The sequence below is a fragment of the Emydura macquarii genome, unplaced genomic scaffold (genome assembly GCF_026122565.2).
Source record: "Emydura macquarii macquarii isolate MOO-44397 ecotype Brisbane River unplaced genomic scaffold, CSIRO-AGI_Emac_v2 contig_691, whole genome shotgun sequence".
Taxonomy (NCBI): Eukaryota; Metazoa; Chordata; order Testudines; family Chelidae; genus Emydura; species Emydura macquarii.
In genome coordinates this window covers 10766670-10785575 of record NW_027130828.1, presented here as the reverse complement: position 1 = coordinate 10785575, position 18906 = coordinate 10766670, and the positions used below count along the sequence as shown (strand labels likewise).

Here is an 18906-nt window from a genome sequence, read left to right as displayed (position 1 = left end):
CAAGGGTCTCTTCTGGCCTTGGGAATCTATGAATAGATCACAGATCACATTAACAAAAGCATTCTAATTGTTAAGGGGTTTCTTAGCACCCAGTCCATCATTTCTGAGTCCTGTTTGCAAGGATCTCATTGAGACCAACTGCTTCTTTAACCACCACCAATATTTTTTTAAATGGCCAAAGAACTAAGTACCATTTAAAGAAACAAGAAGTATGCAGCACTAACAATAAAGTTCCATCAGAAATCAAGCAGGCAACATGGTTCATTGGAGAAGACACTGAACTGGGTGTCAAGAGATCTGTTCTCAGGTCTCTCACTGAGCTGCTCTATGACCTTGGGCAAGTCACTTCACTTTGCGTTGCCTAAGTTTTGCACTTGTAAAATGAGGGTTATGATGCTTAATCACCTTTATAAAGTGTTTTGAGGTCCATAGATGAAAAGTACTATGTAAATGATCATCGTTAGTATTCCTGTTTACTTCCCTTGAAAAAATTAAAACTCCAGTGCTTGAATGGACAGTTTGCTTTAGGTAACTCATAACACCTTTTGCATGCACTCAGGTTCACTAATAGGCATCAACAGAAAATCTTGTGCAATAAAATCTTGCATTATAGAATTGCTATGCTTCCAGTTGCAAGCCAGATATCAAAAGCTCTGATAAATGCTGCTCTCTTAAGGAGAACCAACTTAAATACTAATTTGTCTTCTGCTGTTATGAAAAGCAGTGTGCCCTTCTGTCTATATTGAATTTCAGTAAACGATTACCTCATTCACACACTGGTCACATATTGTGTGCAATTATTTTACCTATTTATTAGCAGATAACAACTAACCAAAACAGTAACGATACATAGCATTCTTGTGAATTAGATCTACAAATGTAGCGAATTTTCAGAAGTAAAGCTTCAGTATCATTCACAGTAACTTCATAAATGCATGTTAATCTAGTGGCTTTTCAAACACACAGGCTGTTATTTCCGAAGGAGCCTACTTTTCAAAATTCAAAAATGGGGCCAGATTTTCAAAATTCTCCCGGCACTCACAAATCTGGCCCATGTTGGACATCAGCAGGCCACTTATTTTCTAAATGAAAGCTGAGGTGTTCTGTAAATCTGCCTCATTACATCACTTAAACAAAATCTAGCACTTAAAAAATATTAATCCCTGGTGCAAGGCAAACTTTAGCTGAGCCCCTTCACTATAATTTTTTTTAAGTGTCCCACGAGCCTCACGCTATTGAATGTGTGTCAAATCTGTAAGCACAGAAAGAATTTAAAAAAAAAAAAATTTTTCTCCTATCATCCTTCCTTTATATATATATATATATATATATATATATATATATATATATATATATAATCTATTGGGTTTTCTAGGGAGGAAACTTCATTTCATACCATATGGATATTTTTTCTCTCTCAGGTCATCAGAGAAATTGCACCATAGTCCCTAGAGGGCTCATTAGTCAGTGGGCATTAGGAACACTGCCACATCACTGCATTTTAAAGAGAAGGGTGGTGCTTTGACAATGTTTTGTGGCTTTTGTTTATATTCATTTATAAAAGAGCATATGGTAGAAGTCTAGGAGGATATGCACATATCCAACCTGAATTAAGCAAAAGCAAGATACAGAGAGAGATTTTCAATAACACCTAAGAGATTTAGGAGGAAGGGTACCATAGAAAGCTAATGAGATATGTGCTTGTAAATCTATTAGATGCTGTATGAATTGTCCCATAAACCTTAAAGGAGGTACTATAGCACTTTCCCCTATTATTCATTAGTTTCATCTTAGCTGGACATAAAAACTTGCCTAATTCTAAAAAGGTTTAATTATAAGCATGAAAGCAAGAGCTAGGGGCTGAGGGTGGGAAGAGGATTTTAAAAAATCAAGTTACATTATATACTCATGCTTTATTCCATCCTTCTGAACCTTTCATTTATTCTCCTTTAATTATATAATATTCCCTCCACATTGTCAAAACATCCTACCACTACAATGGAGCTAAAAATAATCAGCTCATTCTGTGTATTAGACAGAGAGGTTGTCATAACAGGAACTCAGAAGTCCATAACAAATTAATCCTATCTACTGCTATAGCCTGCAGAGGCAAATTCCACACAGGTTCACTTAACAGTCACTGTGGCTTACCCTTGCAATAATGACCTCTGCCTTACTAGAGTTACTATGAAAAGGAATGGAAAAGAGTGCATGCTCCTCTTACGTATATTAGAAATACAGAGCTCAAATTATATTCCCAGATAAATCCATGCAACTCCCTCACTGATTTCAGTGGCAGTTCTGCATGCTCAGGCAAAGGCAGAATTTGATTCTTAGAAAGTATACTGCTTTCCACAGGTGAAATAACTAAATAAATTAAGCCTAAAAAACTGGCAACTTTGATGTGGACGAGAGACAGTCTTTCAGTTTTCTTTCTAGCTAATGTGTAATGAATATTAAATCTATCCAATATATCCTGTCAGTTCTTAACACAGAATAAAGTGGAACAAAAGTGGTTTTCCAGAAGTCTCACAAGGAGAGGTCTCCATATGTATTTCAGTGCTAGAGAACGGATCGATAGACAAAGACATTCGTTCTGCTTTGAGCCCCTCTGACTCTTGAACAGTCTCTGAAAATCTATTAGTGGATGGCAAGAAGAGGAATTCATATACTGTTATTTTATTATGAAGCAGCATCTCTATCAGAGCTGCTAGAATCCACATGATGAATGGGTTAGCCTCTCTGTAACTGAGGTTTCCTTAATGCAAATATTGATAGCAACATGTTTTTAATGTCACCTCTTTGGCTATTCTAATCCATGATGGCTCTTCATTTTTAATATTTCCCAGTCATCAGTATGCAGGCAGATGGAAAAGAAACGTGTGTGACATTTTGAGGCAAAAAGTAGCATCTTGGATATAGTGAAAGAAAAGTTCAAACTCCATTATTGCTGCTGTATGGGCATGCAAATATCAGAGGAACAGATGGGATCTAATGGAGCATGCATAGAACTGGAAGGCTGGGGCTGCCAATCCCAGCTCTCACACAACTCCCTCTATGGGTTTGCACAAGTCATGAAAGGTATGTGCAGACCTCTGAAGATCAAAGGCACCCACAATTCAACCGTTATTACACACCATGCAATCAAAACTGTAGTGCTTCCTATGGAGTTCACCCAAGTATGTTTCCAGCAGAATAGAGAAATATAATGCAATTCTGGGTGCCATCTTCTTATTTATTATTTGTTCAGCACAATTTTAGCACTATAAATTGTAGACTTCATAGCCGCTGTATGGAACAGTTATTTTTATAGGGTGATATTTGTAATACTAAATGTACTGAATTAGGTAGCGTCGGAAGAGCTTCAGATGAAGTTCACCGAAGAAGTACAAAGTATTATTTAATACTTCTAAAACAACACCAGTAATGCCCCTTGCTGTCAGCCTTTAACTTTTAATGTCAAATAGGACAAACATTAAAATCATAAAGGTCCTTACATTATTCCAGCTAGAGTTAATTTGGTTTATTTGGTACAAAAGGCAGTGTTGCCCACTCCTGTGATCTTTTTTCCATGAGTTTCACAGTATTGGGTGTTTTACTTAAAGCCACAGTTCCTGGAGTCATGTTATTAGTGTACATGAGAATCTCAGCTTTCATTTAGAAAAACAACCACCACCAAATTTCTAGCCATCAGAGTTATGTAAAAAGCTAGAAAACATGGCTCAAGTGCACCCAAAAGGCTCAAAACCCAGAAGCTAAATAAAAAGAACCCCACATTTATTATCTTTAGCAATTTCATGATTTTTGGGGCCCGACTCGTGAGTACTTGGGGTTGGCAGTACTAGAATGCCAAAGTTCCTTGCATCTGGGAATTCCTTTCTAATCTCCACACTGGTTATATATGAAAAGCTCACAGTCTAATTTACACAAAACAACATTGCTCTTTTCCTGCCAGGGCAGGTTTTGAGTCTTGGCTTGTGTTTCTTTAACCATACTATCTATATTATCAACAGTTCTCAGTGCATTCAGCCTTGCCCAAATTTGACCTGCACTGGATCATTTTCAAAGCTGAATCCAGCCCAGATCCAGGTAGGCTATCCAGATCCACACGCAGCATTTATGAGGATGGAGAAGAGTGGGTGCAGAAGATAATTTGAAATTTCATCATCCTCCAGGTAAGAAAACAGAGAAAACTACCTTCATAGCTCTAGAATACGATATCACACCTATTAAAGGCACAGCAGTCATAGGGAGGTAGAAGAGACATACTAGGTCAAGTCCATCCCAGGCCATGGCATGGTATAATCCCCAAATAGAGGATATTTCTGAAACTGGTATTACTGAGGTAGAGGCTCAGTAAAAAAGTACCAAAACATGCAGCCTGTAGACACAGGGACCAGCTGGTACTACACCAGTGGAAGCATATTATGCCTAAACAAGGCCCAAGTTTTATTTCAGACAGTAAATACAGATAAAAAGGTAACATGACTATGTAAGCCGGAGTAAAGCTGAAGGTGCAGACTGCACAGCTGCAACAGAACATACGTCCTTTCAACAGGAAAAACCCCACTCCATCCAATAGGTCTGCCCTTTCTTGGTGTATTTTAACCCTACCTTCCTGCTTTTGCTACATCCCACCAAATGACTTTCCTTCCTTCTACAACAACAACATAGGTGACTCCCTGGACTCTTCCGCATTCTCTGATTCAGCCACTTTCCTCAATAACTTACTCCATATGCTTATTATCCCTGGACAGGAAATACTCCTCCCCGCCCTACCCCCTGGGTTTCCTATTTACTTTTGTTTTCCTGATTTAAAAATGATATACTTTAGTTCTATGTAGAGCAGGTCGTAATTTTCCAATTTCAAATGCCTGTTGTAATTTAAAGTTTTGTAATTAAACAATAATCAGAAAAACATAGATACTTTGTTTTGTCACATTTTTCAACCAAACTGCAGAGCTTTAAAAATTTCATATAAAATGCTGAACAAAGAAAACAAAATCAAAATGGTGTGAGCTAAATTCTCTCCCCTTCCCCCGCACCCCAGACCAACTCTAATTCTAGAATGGAAGGCTTCAGATTGGGCTTTATTGTGGAAGGGGCTGTTAAGATGTCTTCTAGTAGTAGATGAAACATCCATAGTTTTGCATAAGGAATTCATTTAAAAAGCAAGTGAAGCCTTCCCTGCACATAGCAAGTTTGTTCCCAGATATGTTTTGTAACACCCTTTGTAGTTATTCAGTTGTGAGAAAGAGTTGAATGTAAACTAAATGTTGTCAAATATAGATATACTCTCACTCTAGTGCCACTCACTGCAATTGCCTTAGCACCATTTTTAATGTCTGGAATCAACCTCTTCTACTGGCATTCGTGTGTGTCTGAGCACACTCACAGTTTGAGGGTGAAATTCACCACAATGTAGAGAGTCAGCACAAAGCACTATGCATCTCATGTAAACCCTCATTTGAGGGTTTAAGACTAAATGGTGCAAAGACCTTGTGCTAGCTCTCTGCACAGAGCTGAATTTCACCTAAGAGGCCAAGAATGGCTTCATAACAAGATTATTATACTGGTGATGCTCCATCAGGCATAACTGAACCTGAAATACCTCCACAAAGGAAACAACAACAGTCACTTTCAAGGCTTGTACACACTATCACTAATTTTGGTATAAGTTATGTCATTCAGGGGTGTGAATAAGTCACCCCAAGCAATGTAAGTTACACAGACTGTCAGCGGGAGAGCTACTGCCTCTTTGTGGAGGTAGTTTTATTATACCAACGGGAGGGCTCTCTCCCCTCAATACAGAGCATCTTCACTAGATGCGCTACAGCTATGCAGCTGCATTGATGCACCTGCGCCACTGTCGTGTTTCTAGCATAGACTAGTGCTCAGTTTCCCTGGTCTGCTAAATTCAGCATGTCAACTTCTTCACGGGAGTGAGTGCTGAGCACAAAGTGACACTCAATGGGTTTATTTCAAAACCTCAGCCTCAGGCCACTGAAACGAATTCACTCTATCCAGGCTCTGAGGAGTGAAAGGCCAGGAAAGGATTCCAGTGAAATGAATATGTCAGAAATTTGAACAGTGAGCTATGTACATGTTGCTTGTATTTTCTGCACTAATATGATCCACAAGGAGAGCTGAAAAGCAGGTGGAGGCTGAATTTACAAGGGAATGTGGGAGCACTGCATTCTAAAATACAAAGGAAATAGATCTGCCCTTGTGCTGCTTGCGTAACAGGAAGCATGACCAAACTCCTTAGCAGTCAGGAAGGCCTCTTTTCACTCCTAAAACAAAGCTGAGGAATTAAAATCTCCCAATGCTTATCTGCAGATTGAAGAATCCAGGCTTTTGGAAGAAAAGGATGAATTTACTATTAAAGAAATAGGGAAATGATGCCTAAGCTGAAGATGCAAACAAATCCTTTACTACTGCATATTTATCATTTCCATAAATATGCTAATAAATAAAATTAATTAATTTTTGCAACATTCAATTTTATTTTTGGTTCTGTTGAAAAGTTAGAGCAAACATTTTCGCCATATAAGAATTGGTGACCAGAAAATATCTGGGATAGAACTCCCTTCATCTTCTAACAGATGCTGAAACCTATTTATTAATAGTCACATCTTTAGAATAAATTATCTTATCTAACTACATCCAAACAAAGCATTTATGTACAGAATGCATGTTAATAAAGTAAACTTGATAAAAGTAACTTTTCCTTCTTAAAAGGCAATGACCCTATAATTAACTTGCTAAACAAATACATCTGTGAGAACAGATTTTTCTCTGCAACAAGACACAGCAACTTTCTTTTATAATATAAAACATGCCCTAGAGCTATCCTTAGATATGTGATAGAGGAACACCTTTTCTGTGCACTAACTGGGTTTGGGTTCAAGTTTTGTGTTTAAAATTCTCTCTTAACAGTGTAACTGATTGTAAGCAATTTGGGACAGGGACCATCTTTTTTGTTCTGTACAGCATCCAGCACAATAGGGTTCTGATTCATGACTTGTACTCCTAGGTTTTATTATACAACTCATTAACAATAAAGAAAGAAGGTAGAACATGCAACACTTACGTTTTTCTGATCAATTGATTCTGCTGCCTTTGTTATTCCGTCCAGACACTTTCCGATTATGGGGATCACCTGGCGGTCCACTTCTGCATAGATTTTCATGCATTCGCCTATCCTCACTATCCTCCTTTCCTCCATCTCTTGTATTTTCTGAAACATTACATTTTATTTTGATCAAATACCAATTTCCACAACAAAACAGCTGCTGCTGTTATATTAACTGTTTAAATAAGACTTTAAACCCAGGCAAATTAAGATGGCTATTCTCATGCTTCTAGCTAATGTATGGTTTATTGTGATATCGGTGATAAAGAGATAAAGGATGAGCTAAAAGTAATCTCCACATTACATTATATTGTTTCCTAACAAGGCTTCTCAACATAGGCGCCCTGTTGATCACTACACAGAGTGCCAAGGATCTTCAGTATCTATTTCATTGACCTCTGATTTAGGACATAGGAAAACCAGATGTTGCATATTCCTGTTATGATGGCGTGCCGTGAGATGCACCTCCCCGAGGCAGTAAAGGCCATGACGATGCTTGTTGCTCACGGAGAACGAGTGAGGGCATGATGCATAATTTTTTAACCCTAAAACGCTGGGCATAGTCCACTGACAAAGTTGGGGTGAAACTAACTACAGCAACTATCTATACAACAAGAAAATCAAAAAACTATCTAACTATAATCAATGGGCAAAGCATTCTCGTGGTCAGGCTATGAGCATGAAAGAATGAGGATTCTGACTCCAATCATGTGGTAGTAAAAGGGAACTGAAAGAGCGTGGCTCTACACAACCTCTTATAACCTCGCCTGGAGCATGAGGCAACATATGACATATATGCAGGTCAACAGACACGGCTACTGAAAACTTCTGCTCCGGCGCATGAACACACGCATTTGGAATACAAATAGAGGCCATCACTTGAAGAACCACCTTTGGTTTAAGACACAGGAAAACCAAATGTTGCATATTCCTGTTATGATGGATTATAATAGGGGGCACAAGGTGTGTCCAGAAAGGCATAAATCAAAAGTGCACATTTCATGTTGCAGCATAAAACCTGACAGGACATTGACTGCTAAGAACTACAACCCCCATCACATGCATTTTTTCCTGTTAAATTTTGACCCAACCACGATCAACAGAAAAATAAAACAATTACAGGAAAGAACACACTGATATTCTTTTAAGAGTAAAACAGCTCTCTGAACGCTATTTTAACACTTAAAGTAGAGCATAGGAATTTTCTGGTGCACTGGTAATGCACAAGCATCCAGACTGTGCTTAGCCAAGGATGTAAATTCAATTTGGTGCCCTTACCAGATCCAAAGTTTTATTATATCTAAAGGCATTGTAAGAAATGTATACATGGCCCAGGGATGCTGCTTTTGTTTATAACACAGGGTACTTTGGAATAATTTATCCCAGATTTTGGCTTGAAGGACCATGAAGAAAGAGGACATCAGTTTTAGCTGAAAAGTTCAAAGTATGAATGAGAACATGCCTACTTGCTGTGCAAATCTTAACTTCTGAACAGCTTGTAAACATAAAACGTGTTTCAATTTTGAAGTTAGGAGGAGTGGACAGGGAAAACTATTTCCAGTGGAGTTACAATGGAAGAGTCATTTAGAACACTCAGTCCATCACATTAGTCAACCTCTGATCAGACACTGCAAGCTAGATCCTCAGCTCGTATAAATGGGCACAGCTCCACTGACTTTAATGTAATCTGTGCTGATTGCTAGGGGTATTTTAGTACGTGAGTTTTCTCTCTGCTATGTCTTTCTTGGCCATCATCAGACATTTTCAATAAACTTAATCTGTAAGCATTTGCCTCCTTGATATCCATTAAGTTATCTCCCAACATTAATGTGGTATAAATCTAAATGTCTTTGAAAACGGGTCACAAAGGAGCATAAAGATTTATAGATGACAACACTCCCAGTTGATTCCTGCCTCAACAATGCAAGCAATGGTCTTATTCCCCAGCTGCAGCGACAGAGCGAACAGGACGGTGAGTAATGTCATCAGGCTTCCTGCCATACTCACTAGCAGACTCCCATCTCTCACATTATCAATCAGCCTGGACGCTAGCCCAGAGAGCGTTCAGTAGACTAAGCTCCATAAAATCTCTTTAGATACAGAGGAACTGTTGCTCCCACAACAACTACTTCTTTTATAGATCCTAGGTTGGTGGATCATGACCAGTGTTTGCTAATGCGATTTCTGTACAGCAAAGAACTGGTATCACAGAATTAAGCTGGCTTACCAATGCATTGCAATGTATCTAGTTAATATAGCCACAACAAGAACATAGGTTGCTGTAAGTCAGTAGTAAGAGATCTCACCTGGAAGATGTTTGGTATGTGTGTGTGATAATGTTCGTGTTGCTCGTGGTTAAATTTCTGAAGAATGGATGAGTATTCTAGTTTGCTGTCCTCTGCCATTTGATGTCGTATTTGGGCTTGCTGTCTTGCCTGAGGAAAAATGAGAAGAAAGTTATATTTTACACTATTTGGAAATAAATTGCACCAGACTAGCACTGTATGGTTTTATTCATTCCTATTTTACTCCTACTGTATTACCACTATTCAGCATGCACTACAGTTTGGGGGAAACATTAACAGATGGATCTTTGCACACTTTCCATTTTTACTGTCTCTCTCTGTTCACGCTCACCCTTCATTACATAGGACCTGCTCCAAGTATTTCTTCCAAATTTGCACTGCCCATCATAGTCCTTATTTCTCCTTTTCATATTCTCACTTTTGACTCCGGGAATTTACTCTGCACTTTGCAGGGCCTTGCCGTTTCTAAATACTGGGAATAGTTGGGCCCAATCCTGTGAGCCTTCTGTGGTTCGAGCTCTCAGTGAAATCAGTGGGTCGTAGGCACGTGCAGGGCTTGCAAGACCGAAGTCTTTGGAACCGTGTTCTTAGCTTGGCTAAGGAGATAATGGTTATTATGGCCTAAACATGCCTTTGGGTCTGACATCTGCACTCATTTTCATTCTTTATTATATGAAGAAGAAATCTTGTATCATAGCTATAATTTTACTGCTCGATTGATGTACTCCAATTCTTATGCTCCCGTTTATGTTTGGGCAACTGATCTCACCTATTCTTACCAATATGTTCTTTCTATGCACATATTTGAATTCTGTGATCATTTATTATTTCCATTACGAGACTGTCTCAGCTGTAGCTCATCCAGGATTCTCCTCTCTTTCTTACTTCTGAATTTATTTTTACATATATGGCTACTCTTCCCACTCCAACCCACCCCTCTCAGATGTTTTCTGCTCTCCTCTGAACAATCTCTTTTGATCAGCAAAGGTTTTTTGCTTCCCCACATTAGAGCCAGTACCATAATGCTGAAATCCTTTGTGTATATGAGCCCACTATGCTCTTCCCAATGCTTCTGCATTTGCAGATGCACTTCCTTGTGACACTCCTTCCTTCATATTTGCTGATCTCTCTCTCTCCTTTTAGAGTTCTCCTTCTTGAGGCCTTCTGTCATCTGTTACACTATCAATATTATTTTCCTCTCTGTCTACCCATCTGTTTATTTTAGCTGCCTTTTTGTTCCTCACTGAAGGTCTTTGCACAGAATCTCTCCTCCTAACTCCTGCACCCCATATGTCTTCGCCTCCTATCCTGACTGTGTTCACTTGTTAAAACTCTCTTCTGGTTTCTATTCTCTCAGCCAGTGCATTGTTGCCCATTCTGTTCAGATGTAGCACATCCTCATCTGTATTTGCTCCCACCTGTTCCAAAAAGAGTCTCATGTCCCTTAACCAGTGCTGTTCTCAGTGAAGTAAATGGGAGTTTTGTCATTGATTTGAGCGGGATCAAGATTTGACCACGTACACCTAAGCTCTCCTGGCCTGCACTAACTCTTCAGGCATTTACACTGGCTCCTAATCTGACACTGTTTACCTAACCTTTGGAGCAGAGCTGAGAATATTTTTGAAGGTTTTGAATTTTAAGATTCATTCCTAAAATACTGCCCGGTTCGGTCACTCAATCCCTCCCAAAGCAATCCTCTTTTAAAAAATTGTTGACAAACAGATCATTTTAAAAATAGAAACATTGTGTGTTTCTTTGGAGAAAAGAGTTCAGCAAATGAAGTTAACACATTCTAGAAGTGGGCTCCCATTAAAACAGTTCAGAATTAGGTTATTCTGTGAACTGTTCCAAGCAGACAATATTTTCCTGACAATAAATCCGCATAAAATTCCAACTGATGAAACATTTTACGCATGATAAATGGAAAGTAACAAATTGTGCCAGAAGGTTTCAGATCTCCTCTTGCAGAGAAATGAACCTGTTCCCGATTATATCCATCTAGTTCATACAAATCACCTAATTATTTATGTCAGCTGAATTCTGCAATTTCTTTTGCAAGTACATTTGATTGTAAAACTTTCCTGGATTCATTTTATCTTACTTACATAAAATAAAATAAGAAACCCAGGGAGAACACATTAGGCATGATGTGCATGCCATGAGCCAAAACAGTAGCATTAAATGCAAAATGCTATAATTAGAAACAGATAAGTGATCCAAATCAAAGAAAACATCCATATGAGATGCTCCCAAAATTCTTCAACTTCCTGCTAATTATGGTAAGCACGCATATATGTCTTCAAGAATTTTATTTATATGCAATGAAATCCCTAGAGGCCAGTTCAGTTGGTTTTCTACATGAGAGCAATATTACCCCCCCCCCCCTCTCTCTCTCTCTCTCTCACACACACACACACACACACACACACACACACACACACACACACACACACACTCTTGCATTAAATTTGACTAAAGAAAAAATTACTGCTACATTTATACTCTGAAAAAGTAATATAAAAAAATTAAGTCACCCATACAAAATCTGTCAGGCTGCTGTAGATCAAAATTCACTTACGAATCCTATTCTGTACAGACACCTCAGAGCAATCCATTGTCTGAGCTAAGTTCTATGGACAGCCCAGTTCTGTTTAAGCCAGCTGCCATTATCTCTTGAGTTCATTGTTGAAATATAAGACAAGTCGTTCATTATTACAGATTTAGGGCCTGATTCTGCAAATATTTAGGGAACTTCACTCCCACAAAGAGGCCTATTACTATACTCATGTGAAACTCTCTCTTACCTAAATGTTTGCAGGACTGGGCCCATAGTTTTCAAAATGAGTGTAACTGGCCCAAAATAAAAGAATACAACAGATGAGTAACCAGAATTGGTTACATTCCAAAACAAGAATTCCTGTATGAGAGCTACAGTAACATTATTGTTCCTCTTCATCTTTTTTATGCACTGGGCAAGCTCAAGACATTTTACATATTTTTCCACTGAGGTATTTTTATCTTAAAATAAAATATAAAAAAGTCTGGAATTTTTTTTTAATTACTACTGCTATCATCATCACTTTAGTATTAACAGAGTCATATTTTATAGCTCTGTTCTTGCACTCCGGTGGGAGTTATAGAATGATGAAAATATGAGTTGCAGACATTAAATTTCAAATTCAGAATCTTAATGGATAGTCTAGAGCTGCAGGCACTGAGTCACAGTCACACTGGAGAGGGAATAGACTATCACAGGAGTAATTCAAAGGAGAACTGCACAGCAAATGAAATACATAAATAATTTTTTGGATTCTTCACTGCTCATTTATACATAAAGAAAGCTCCAAAGAGATGGAGTTTTTTTCTTCTTCTCTTTACATTAGAAATATCTGGTTCTGGCTTGGCTTTTCCTAGAGGGCAGGTTTTGGACCCAATCTATGACCTCAGAGGTGGATGTTTGAAACCTGAGCTGCAGCTTTCTCCGTTTTTTCTCCCTTCTCCTTTCAAGTGGGCAGGTTGATACAACCAGAGCTCATGTTTAAACCCTCAGATGTGAAGTCACATTCCAAGTGAGGTCTTCCAAAGACTGACAGAATGGTCCAGAAGAGAAAACACATGTAAATTAGATAGTTACAATGTAACCAAAGAAGAAGGAGGAATTCTTTACATATCACAAAGAAGCAATAAAGATCACACACAGGTTTGTTGTGTTTTTTTGCTTTGCAACTCACCTGGCATGCTGAAAGCTAATGAGGTCTCCCTCTTCCTAGTTTATGGGCCCGGCCCACAAAGAAACTTGCATACGAAGCATGTTACCTAATTCTTAGCCATCTTTAGTCTGATTTTGCTAAGTCAATTCTTTCTTAAAGCTCATATGCAACAATAAAGCCTAAGGGTCACAGATTCAGCACTTCTAATTAAGAGACAAATTCTTAAAAATTGAACTGCAGTCTGATACCTGCTGCCTTGATAGTCTTTTCAGCCCCATAGATCAGCCAGGACATGGTAAAACCCAGATTTCCATGAACACCACAACTCACATTTTAGTGTTCAGTTATTTTAAAGTCATGCTTCCTATAAATACCTGAGTTATAAATGAAGGATGAGGCAGATCTGTAGGTCCAGATCCTCAGCTAGTGTAAACTGCCATAGCTTTATCTAACTTTGACAGAGCTATTCCAATTTACACCAGCAGGGAATTTGGCCCATTAGAACCCTTTCTAGCATTGAAGGTGCACAAAACTACTATTACTTCTGTCCGAAAGAGGATGCTCCCTTTCGCAGCTCGCCACGCTGGATCTAGATGGTACGTGGGAAAAACTTAAAGCTGTAGTTATTAATTGAATGGCATTTCCAGTACTCAATAAAAAATACAGCTTAAATTGCCTGTGTTAGAGGCTGAGTTTATTATGCCATGATGATGCTAAACATTTGTAAGTTAAAATAAAACAAAGGATAATGTGACGTGAGTTAATGGCCTGATTTTTAGAGGTGCCGAGTAGCTGCAACCCACATTGACTTAAATAGTATTTGCAGGTACTCAGCACTTCTAAAAAACAGGCCTTAAGTACACAGATCTGTCTCCGATGCTGGAAAACAAACTGAATAGCTGCACAGTTTGGCAACAGTGCCTTTTGCCTGTTTCCAGCTAGCAGGAAAAAACAAACACTGAGGTATCAGACTTATGTTTACCACATTTCCTGCACCGATTTTCTATCTAACCACTGAATTGCATTAACCAGACTTGCACACAGCAGCTATTGGTGGTTCCAAATGCTTGTAATGATCTTAGCAAGGCTTTGGAGATTGGAAGAAAGGCGAACTACATGGCTGGCACTGGAGCGGAGATCAGTTATGGTCTACAGTTTATGGATGAAGTACTTATATTTTTTTCTTAAATTTAGGAATTAAAAGAATTTCAGATCTGAGAAACTTTTTTTTGATGTAACATGGATTACAGTGTATGTCTGAGTTTCACATGAGGCTACTTAGAACAGCTACTTTTCAAACCTATGCTCCAAGAATTCTGCAATTTAGCAACAGGCTGCATTCTTGTAAAGGATGGATACTGCATATTAGGGCTGGATAATTTTCCAATTGATCAATTTTTGCATGCATGCAATATTATTAAAGTATCTGCTTGCTGATCTATAATCAAAATATAGTACTTTAAAATGGAAATCTCTTTGAATTCTTTTTATTATATAAAGATTTTTTCAAAATTCTCATGTTGCAAAGTGAATTGGAAAAAATAAAGAATACTGGTGTAAAGACATAACCTTCCAGGTATTGAGTCTCTTGCAATGAATGGTGAATGCTGAGATGCAACGTATTATGAAATTGGCCAAACTGGAGTTTTGGACAAGCAGTAGGGGTCTTGTCATACTGTACCTTGTCCAACTCCCATTGAAGACAATGTAACTGACTTCAATGGATGATGGACATGACCCTTTTACAATTAGTATTCAGAAATTCTGTGAAGAACAAGAGGATATTGGCATGTTTTCATGCCATTACAATGACGTGTCATAGAGAAGTTTTTAAAATTAATACATTATTCAGACTATGTCACTCCCCCAATATGATTTTGTGTTAGGGGAAAACTGGCAGTCAGTTTTTTTGAGGGGGTGTTAACATTTCTCCCATCTTGTTTACCATTTCAGTCTGCAGTAAGGATAAAGAATGAAGCATGTTTTGCTGAGACCAATTCAAGGGAGCTTTTCTAAAGACACATTCCAGAAACAGCAAGAGGGTCAATAGATATATTGTCTTTTAGGTTTACACAGGCAAAACATAACTCCCAAAGACTGTTGTGGTAGAAGGCAAATGAATAACTGAAAAAAAGGCAAAAAAAAATTCCTCCACTAAAAACCTGTCTCTAGGGCAGCGGTTCTCAATAAGAGGTTCCCGGCCGCCTTCGGGGCCGTGAGCCAGTTTCAGGGGGCCACAGTGACCCAGGGCTGAAGCCCAGTGGTCCCACAGAACTGAAACCAGGAGTGGAGCCGCAGGAAGCCCTGAGCCCCAGCACTTCCCATTGGGCTAAAGCCCAGTGCCCCCAGCGGGGCTGAAGCCTGGAGCCCCTGTGGGCCTAAAGCCTGGAGCCCCCATGCCCTCATGGGGCAGAAGACCGAGGCCCCCCCATCCAATGGCTGAAGTCCGGAGCCCCAAGCCCCTCAGGGCTAAAGCCCCAAGCCCCTCTCCCCCCCAAACACACATGCACACACCCAGTGGCTGAAGACAGGAGACCCGAGGGCCCCGTTGGGCCCTTGAATTTGTATAGTATGTTGGGGGCACCGTAGAAGGAAAAAGGTTGAGAACCCCTGATTTAGGGTACAGTCAATCCACACTGAGCAGAACAGTCCAACTTCTCAGCAGTTGCTCTTGTCCAGAAGCACAGAGTTTCCAGCTAAAAGTATGATGGATTTTTTTTTTTTTAAATTTGGGCAGACAAGTGTGCAAGATGAAGCACTGCCAGGTTGCTGCCTGGCTAACAGTAGATCTGCCTTTGGTAAATACAAGACCAGACTGAAATTCAAATATAAACAAGAAACTTCAAAACAGGGTAATGATAAAAGCATGCTGAGAAATACTTCACCAATTTCAGGAATGTTTTCAATTATTCCTATAACGTTTTAGTCCCAGTGCCTGACACTGCAACATGACCATGAGTTACTGCTTGCTACTGCAAGTATTCATTAGCACCGAGTGCAATGGGATTACTTGTGGCAGCAGTATCAGTAGAGTTTGCAGGATCAACACTATAGTCCATTGTACATAAACTGTAACATAAACAAATAGTCCTATTGACTTCTGTCCCAACACAACAAGGTGCTTGAGCACATCTCTAAATCAATCACTCACAACCCTAAAATTAGGCATGTATTTAAGTCCCTTACTAAAACAATACATTAAGTGGGACTACCTGAATGAGCATGGGTTTCATAATCAGTTCCTGTGTCACAACATGTTACAAATGATTTTCAAGTAGTATATTATTATCCCATTCTTTATTCCTTTTTTTAATTTATGTGCCCAACCCTGCAAACACGAGTATTATTATTAATTATTTGTATTACTGTTGCACCTAGAAGCCCTACTCATGGCCCAAAACCCATTGTTTTACATGCTGTACAAACATAGAATAAGAAACTTTACTCACATGATTAGACTCTGTTGGTGAAATCCTGACCTCATTAAAGACAGTGGGCATTTTGCCATTGACTTCAATAGGGCCAGGGTTTCACCCTTTGAATTTCATGCTGGAAGGATCAGGTCCTATTATTAACTATTATGCAATAAACATTATCATCATCTCATTGAGTAAGCTGCAAATAGATTTTCAAAATCTGATTTCCTTAGGAAAAGGAAAAGAAAAACAGATTGTTACTTTCAATAATTAGAGGGAAGAAGCCTAATAAGCCGTGGATCCTGAAAATCCTTGGCTGAATGTAGCCAAATACAAATGAGTAAACAACTGATAGGGAGGAAAAAAGCTTCATCATCAAACCCTAGCAAATGTTACCTAGTGCGTTAGCACAGCATATAATTCTGCCAGGTTATCTGAACACACACTAATGAGAAAAATATTAGAACAATAAAGTACCAGTAAGGCTCTAATGAGTAAGACAGACCAGATTTAGAGAGTTCAGAAAGAAGAACCAACATTATAAAGTTGTTACACAAATCCCAAACACAGTTCTTGAACTGTTCTGGTCCCATCTATACTGCAAACAAAAATAAATGTTCAAATACGTGCCAGACATGCACAAGCCCAGTTAGTCCCGGGACTACTTACCAGTTGGGCCGGTAAGCCTGACAATCAGAGAAAGGATGATCTTGTGGTTAAAGACTGGTCTGGGACTTGGGAAAGCTGGTTTCCAGTTCCTAGCTCTGCCACAGACTCCCTTGTGTAACCTTTGGCAAATCTCTCAGTGCTTCAATTCCCCCCTGTAAAATGGGGATGATACTTCTTTTCTCCCATGCTTTGTCTGTCTTATCCATTTAGATTGTGAACCCTTCAGGGCAGGGACGTTCTCTCACTATGTGTCTGTACAGCACTTAGCACAACAGGACCCTGATATTGTTTGGAGCCTCTCAGTGCTACAGTAAAACAAAAACAACAACCACCACCACCACTACCACCACCCAATGGTAGTAAATACACCAAAGAAGAGTATCAAGATTCATCCATACTGCTTGGTGCACTTATTGAATCAATCACACCTTGAAACCAGAAGTCCATTTCCCTATAACAGTTGTTCTCAAGTCACTGTTTATGGACCATAACAGTCTTCAGTAACATTCCTGGCTGTCTGCAGAGTGAGACACAGGGGCAGCTGGGATGTTGGAAGAGAAGTTAATCCACTCGCATATGAAGTGGCATAAATAATTTGGAGAACTACTGCTCAATGATAATACCTACATATCCGCTTTACTGCAATAAAAACAGGTGTTCAAATGCCTGCAAAGAATCATGAAGAAGAGGGTTTGGAACTGTGGCTGATAAAACTCAGTTATGTGATGTTATGTTTAGCTGCAGTAAAATAAACAAATTAAATTCTGGAATGCATAAATAGAACTAACTAACACAAACACTGGAAATTATTCCAGCACTGAGGGATGAGTTAGATCATACTGGAATATTATGCACAGTTCTCGTCATCTTACTCTAAGAAGAATTTTACAGACAATATTTGCAGACAACATACACCCACAAAGCAGGACCAATGGAAGTAAGGAAACTGCTATTTTGAAAGTATTAGTCTGGCATTATTTTATATTTATGGCTATAAATTACTGACTGCAAAATGTTGACTCAGACTAGTTTACAAACAATGTGCAAAATCCTGAGCTCTTTCCCCCACGTTTACTTAGTCCTTATTCAGGCAAAATACCCACTGAATTCACTGGAAACAACTGAGTAAGAATTATTATCATCATCATTACTATTTGTATTATCAAAGCACCTAGGAGCCCAGTAAAAACAGATTAAGAAGGTCCCAACCATCTGGCACAAAGTTAATTAGTCTCACTTTGTATACTGGTCCATGCATTATTATTACATCCCTAATGGAATTTTCTTGCCCCACGTTTGATCTTTACTAATTCAGAAGTTTGCAGTTAACATTTTTTCCCAGTACTGTACTTTGCAATACAAGGTGATGAAACTTCTAATAAGCATGCATTTTTGTAAGATGCTCAGTCAAATGCCCATTTAATGAATAACTGTTGTGGGGTACAGCTGCTAACAGAAATGAGATGAGGCCAAATGTATTTGCTGACCTAACATCCAAAAGCATCTGATGTTTCCATTACTTGCTCTCCTCTTAGAAGAGCCAACACAAAAATCTGTGCACCCTTATTTATGAAGGGTATTTATGAAATGCTGCTGCTTCTTCCTATACATACCCAGAGCCACTGTAGTCATAAACTCTTAGTTGATCAGAAAGCAAAATTGAAATGAAT

General features: G+C 38.9%; 1 protein-coding gene across 18 annotated transcripts in view; it reads right to left on the bottom strand.

Moving 5' to 3' along the window:
* Positions 1 to 18906, bottom strand: part of FNBP1 (formin binding protein 1) — a 134936-nt gene that overhangs the window by 45538 nt on the left and 70492 nt on the right. For all 18 annotated transcript variants that reach the window (XM_067541972.1, XM_067541973.1, XM_067541978.1 and 15 more), the window contains exons 7-8: positions 9442 to 9570; positions 7094 to 7240 (exon numbers count right to left, since the gene is read on the bottom strand). In XM_067541972.1, coding sequence (XP_067398073.1) covers positions 7094 to 7240; positions 9442 to 9570 — 276 coding nt within the window. The remainder of the gene's footprint in view (positions 1 to 7093; positions 7241 to 9441; positions 9571 to 18906) is intronic.